Raw genomic sequence first — 6,469 nt, forward strand, 5'->3', positions numbered from 1 at the left:
GACAAATATTTTCAAGAAATCAAACTTTGTTTTGGCCCATAGTACAGGTTGGGGTCCTGGAACCATTATGCATATTATAAAGTAGTGGACATATTGGACAGTTCCCGGCTTAACACATAAATAACGTTGCTAGAATTAGATATATGTAGCTTTTAGTTAGGCCCTACCTTCACTAAACAAGTGTATAAATTTATAAAGTTATCAACTGGAAGTGTCGTCATATCCTTCACGAATATTTCGGTATAAGAAGGATCTGAGTGAAAGAGGGTGCTGCGCGAACTCACTTTTAACTAAAAATGGCGACGAGTAGATTATTCGGGGCATTCGGGTAACAAAATCGATATGTGACAATTGATGAAACGTGGCTCCATCATTTCAGTTCGAAGTCCAATCGACAGCCATTCGAGTGGGCTGTACCCGATAAAAACGCTATAATAGGCTGAGAATAATATGGCGTCTGTATTTTGTGGCATGAAATAATCTATATTAAATACCTTGAAAAGGAAAGGATCATCAACAGTGAGTATTAAATTGCGTGAATGGACTGCCTGAAAGACGAAATAGCCGCATTTGAAGGAAAAGAAACTATTGTTTCGTGAAGGCAAAGCACCGTGTCACAAGTCAGAGAAAACTTTGCCAAAAATACATGAATCGGGGTTCGAATGACCTCAACACCTATATTTTTCTCCAGCTCTGGCTACAGCGATTATTTTCTGTTCTCAGATCTCAAAAGAATGCTCTCTGGGAAGAAATTTTCGTCGAATGAAAAGGTGATCGCCGAAACTGAGACTTATTTTGACAAATCGTTTTACAAATATGGTATCGAAAAGTTGGAGCGTCGCTATAATCAATGTAACAACTTTTGAAGAAATCTATCTGGAGTAAAAAAAGGATTTTGCCAAAAAAATGTGTTCAAATATGGTAGTCCGGCAACTTTCCAATTGACCTGACATCAAAATGTCAATATAAAATTGTTTTATTCGCTTGAAAGCATGAAATTAGTTTTCTCTTTTCTTACTCCTACAATAAATTGTCAAAGTTAGATTGGGATCTAACCTGGTTTAAACTCCTTAAGGCTTCAATGTAAATTTGACAACTATTGTTCACCAAGAGTCTGCTTAATGAAGGGGTTACATGAGTTTACGAATTTCAAAAAATATACTATAGTTTATTTCTACAGAACCTCTAAAATAGAGATACAGCCTTTAAAACTTGTACGCTCGAGGCTAGCTGGGCTAAGTGAGACGTCTTTTAACGAGTTTTTCCCGAAACTGTGTTTTTGAAGCCGGTTGGCTAGATATCTCGAAATAAACTCAACCGATCTTCGTGAAATTTTACACAAGTTTTTGAGGTGCAATTCTTAGAGAGTTGGAGAAGGAATTTTTTGATTGAAACTATTTGAAAAATAAAACGTCGCGAAATTTTCACTGAAACTTTAATTTTTGGGTAAAAATGTCAGTCTAATTTTTAGTTTTTTTTCTTCGCCTAGCATATTTTTAGATATTTGTTAAATATTTATAAACTATTTTAATAATATTTAGAAGTCAGTATCAGTACAAAATAAAGAAGTTTCATCAACTTATCAGTTACATATTATGCATATTTATTTTGAAGTTAAAACACCACAATTTTACAAATGAGTCACCAACAAGAACTATTTTTAAACATGAAATTTGCTGGACATATTTTTGAGATTAATTACAGAACTCAAATTTTGTCGCCTGCCGCACACGTTTCCGATACTGCCAACGGTAATACAACATTTCTCCAGCAAAAGCGATTAGTGCCAACGTCAAGCAGCCAAAGTATTGAATGCATATCCAGAAGAAATCATCTAAAACTAAGGGACTTCCAGAATCCAGTGGCTTACTTAAATCCTCGAATACCACCAACTTCAATTTGGCCAAAACAAAGAAATTTAATGAAATAAACTCTTTTATAATACCCGACGAATCTAGACGTAATATGACGTCATCCAATAAATCAAGATAAGGCAGATCCGGGCGCGTCGGCAAAGAAATTATGGAACTTTTAAAGAAACAAAACTCGCTATTAAAATAGAATATTGGGCGATGGAAGAGGCTTTGGTGAAACTCGAAGACCTCCCAACGAGTATTCGATACGGGATACACATACTTCGTGTTCATCGAAGAACGATGCTTCAACCATGCGTCGTGGTCTTCCAGGATTTCAAAGAGGTTAGGGTGCTCCTGTATGCTGCTGTTCATATCTAATATAATCTTTTCTTTGGCAGAAATCAATACTTTGAGCCCAGCGGCTTCCATGTCATCGTAAGTGCGATACATCGGTTGTAGAGGTGGTTGTGTTAGATAGGATTGCAGATAAGCCTGATATGTCGTATTAGTGATGATGCTCATATAGCAAAGTAAGAATATGATAAGTTTCACTTTTAGATTTGGTCTCACCACCGGCACGAAGGATTGCCCCAAAATGCCACGTATACTTTTATCATTCAAAAAGAGATTAATAAAATTGATTTTCATGTGCGGGTTGAGATGTGTAAGTAAAGCGGCGAAAATTATAGTAAAAACGAAGATATAAAACAGTGTTGGTAAACGCACGATGCCAACGAATAGCTCATTGATTGGTACCGTTTCGGGCAACGGCACCATATAACAATAATCCAAGTGTTGCACTGGATAGGACATCACTTCTTGGTCTGCCGAAGACTGTGGAAATGTCAAACCGGCAGCAACGTCAACAGTGCCGTTAAGCGCCAACTTCAATAATTCACCGAAATATGTGGTTTTACCTATTTCAAAGGGGTGTTCAATCGCCAGCGTTGCATTTACTTTGGCCGCAAATATTCTCATCAATCTGCCGATGTAACCCTCCATTTCCAGCTTGCCATCCGCTTTGTAGTAAAGCATTGTGCGTGGTTCCAGTTGATCGGGGTACGTCAGTATCTTCGTGCCATGCATATCGCGAAACTGATGCTCAAAGATCGCGCTATTAACGCCCGCGTCCATATTTTTTTCTTTATAGCGTGGCGCATGAAGCGGAAACTTATTGCAGGTGTAATATTTGTGGCTCTCAGCAAAATCATTTTGTATTATTAAGACATTGTAAATATCTTTAGCCATGGCGTTGGTGCAAATTTCTTCTATTAGCTGTAAATTTGTCGCTTGTGGCGCATAGGCTACGATGCGGGTTTGCTTTAAGTCGTGGAACACATTGATTTCCTCGAATTCGTCATCTATATTTGCATGCTCGAGACACAGTACAATGACTAATTCTTTTGAGAATGTTGATTTGTATTTATATGCTTGCCGCTTATTGATAACCACAACAGGTAATGACAACTCTGGAAGAAGTTGCTCAAAAATGCAATCTTGTGCTCGTGTCTTGCAAATTGCTACGGTATTATAATCGCGTTGCTCGCGCACGTTTTCGAGTAGTTTTAGCAAATCTTTTGTGTTTTCATTAAAGCCCGTCACTTCAGGTAGTACATTCGCTATGACTAAAGTCTTTCGAATGGCCAATAATATTATAATACTTAATAAATGCTTCGTCAGTTGTCCACTTAGCATACTGGAACTTGCAACTGCACGATTTAACCGTTTAACTAAACTGTTTCGACACCGTTAAACCCATTTAAGTGGACATTTGACACATGTTTTGACTCATTGCGTGCAAATATTTGCATTGAAATTAGTTTCATAAATATTTTGTGTTGTTGTTTTCCTTGTTTGACAAGTCCTCATTCATGTTTTCCGTGCGAAAATAACGTTCAGTTGTTTAGAAATTATTATTTTTTTGTTAAAAGAAATTTATATATAGACTTTTGCAAATGCGCCTGTACATATATTGTAACAAAAAAAGCACCGAGAACTGGTAATTAAATTGTCCGACTAAATAATATTTAAAAAATAAAAAACAAAGGTTGTTTTTTACTAGGTTGGGAAGACTGTTTAATTACTATGCTAAATATGAGCGCGAATTGTCAATCAGTTTGTTGACAGCATTTATAACCCCAACATTGCGGCGAATCTTGGAAAAAGTTTACGGTGATTCGGTTTAATCAAAAGTGCAAGCTCAAGAGCGATACACAGTCTTTGAAGATTGTCCAGAGATCGTTGAAACGTCGTTATGGAAGGTATTCGACCTGTTCAACTGATGAAAATATTAAACAAGTTTAGGTTATGATGCTTGAAAATCATCAGGCAAGTGTTAGAGGCCTCGACATTTTTTGCAAGTCTTTTCGTCCGGATAGAACTAGTTTTTTTTTTTAATACCGTAAACAGGTCTCTTTGGACATACTTGATCGTGCGAATTCCAATCCCATATTCATGTTAATGAGTTTGACGTGGAAACACAATAAACATCGACATATCGACCCGTTTTCAGTCGGACACACAATTCGCTAAAGGAGCTGGAGTCTATCCCAAAAAATTCTTAAGAAAAGTGTTTCAAGGGGATTATTTTGAAAGTAACAAAATAAATATTAATATATAATTAAATATTTTGCGTTTTACTTACAATTTAGGAGTACAAACTATTCGAATAGTTCATTTTCGACTACATAATTACGACTTACAATTATCCGGACACTCCAAACCGAATATTATTAATCGAATAATGTCCTATGAGGTTAATCAGGGTAGTCAATTAGTCGAATATCGAGAGCTCTAGTTTGTATGGTACGCTATATGCTATAGTCATCCGCCAGCAGTGGTTCTGACAATTGAGCAAAGTTTCAGAGCGATATCACAAAGACTGAAAAACTAGTTTGCGCATATGCAGACAGATGAAAAAATGGATTTGGCTAAATTCACTCAACTCGTCACATATGGGGTTTCCCTTCCTTCCTTCCGGACGTTATTCCCTTTTATATATCTGTAAATTTTATGGAAATAATATAAGAATTGCCACTAAAATTGAGAATATATCCTTTATAGTTAGCCTTAACTTGCGAAAGATATATATAGGTATTTGATGAAAAAACATGTCCAATACCAAAAAATAGTTTATTGACTGATTAACAAACCAAGCAACCATTCGTATGTGGTTTGTTGAATTGAGCACGGTCTACATGCATACTAAAGAAAATAACTCAGTGGTCGTCTACCATAAACGAGGCAATTACAGACGAAAATATCAAGAGAATTTACAAGTGACCTTAAAAGGAGTTAGGGAGACGGATTACTCTCTGTACATATCAAAGGAACGTGTTGTTAATGAATATCGGTACCCCACGAGTTACCATAGACGTTGAATCGACAAAAGGTTGTGAAGATTACTGCGTAAAATAAATAATTTTGCTCAGACTTATTGTAAATGTGCGTTCTATGAGCTCTTAAAAAGATCTAAAATGGTCCAATGTTTTCGAGCTAAATTTTTTTTAGCGGTGAGGTCCATTTCTGCCTCAATGGGTACGCAATAATGTATGCCGCATTTGGGACTAAGAGCAACCTGAAGAAATTCAAGTGCTACCATTTCATTCATAGAAACAACGTTTGGATGGGGTGATGGTAAATGGCAACCATTTGCGCACCATGATAACCTATTTAAAGTTTCTGTGCCTTTTCTTTAAGTAGGAAACCTCGAAATGAACCCCTTATTTTCTTTCAGTGATATCGAAAAGGAAAATCGATTTAATATAATTAAAATTCCATCCTTAAATTATTTAATCTACGAACTAGCGGAATTGCTGATTAAAAGAAAAAAATCGCATAGTTCTTGCAGTTCTCTAATTAAGCGTTTTGAAAAGCTTTTACTTACAGTTATTAGTGAAAGATTCATAATTTGAGTTATTAATAAATTTACGCCAGTTGTATAAACGTATCTGGTAACTCAAAGAAAGGTTTTCAATATAACAAAAGAAATGCATAAAAGTACATTTTAAGAGGAAAATTAGAACACAGTAGGAAATAGATCCAGCCTTTGGCTATTGAAATGCCAGTCTTTGAGTATTTGCTGATTAAAAGTAAAGAAATAATGCAATAAATAAGCGTATCACCGTTTGTTGTGCACTTGCAGGACGAAAGTGCCATTTTGTTGCCTTATTATGGATGCAACACGGCCAGCGGCAGAAGGCTGTGGCAAAGTCTATGCAACGAACTTGCTGCAATTTTGTAAAAAACGAACTGATCAAACTGTAAAAGCGAAAAGGAAGCAAAGCTTTGTGGCAGAAACGAACAAAAAGCGAAGTAAGAAGGAAGATGTTCCGTTGTTGTTTCCTTTTTCTTGAACGCTCAACTTTTCGCACTTCCCTATTTTCTGGGCTTTCAGTAGTTTTAATTCATTTGCCGCTTTTCATTGCGTTCATGAGTATTAATGGCGCTGTCGCCAATGGCTCCCTGTGTCCGTCCAGTGCGCGACGCGTCGCAACAATTGCGTGAATTGCTGCGACAATTTTGCGCTGTTAGCGATAAATTGCTGTATTTTACTTTGTGCTTTTTAGTTCATTTGTTTAGCGTATTTATTCTTTTGCCTTCTTTACATTTTT

The 6,469-nt window shown here is 36.4% G+C and overlaps 1 protein-coding gene across 1 annotated transcript; it reads right to left on the bottom strand.

Annotated features, from left to right (window-relative positions):
* Positions 1-1,694: 1,694 nt before the first annotated feature.
* Positions 1,695-3,551, bottom strand: LOC108969886. The gene has a single exon (XM_018934871.1). It carries the CDS (start codon positions 3,549-3,551, stop codon positions 1,695-1,697), a length of 1,857 nt encoding a protein of 618 aa, XP_018790416.1.
* Positions 3,552-6,469: the final 2,918 nt, after the last annotated feature.

Source organism: Bactrocera latifrons, unplaced genomic scaffold (assembly GCF_001853355.1).
Source record: "Bactrocera latifrons isolate USDA-ARS-PBARC rearing strain unplaced genomic scaffold, ASM185335v1 scaffold_27, whole genome shotgun sequence".
Classification (NCBI taxonomy): domain Eukaryota; kingdom Metazoa; phylum Arthropoda; class Insecta; order Diptera; family Tephritidae; genus Bactrocera; species Bactrocera latifrons.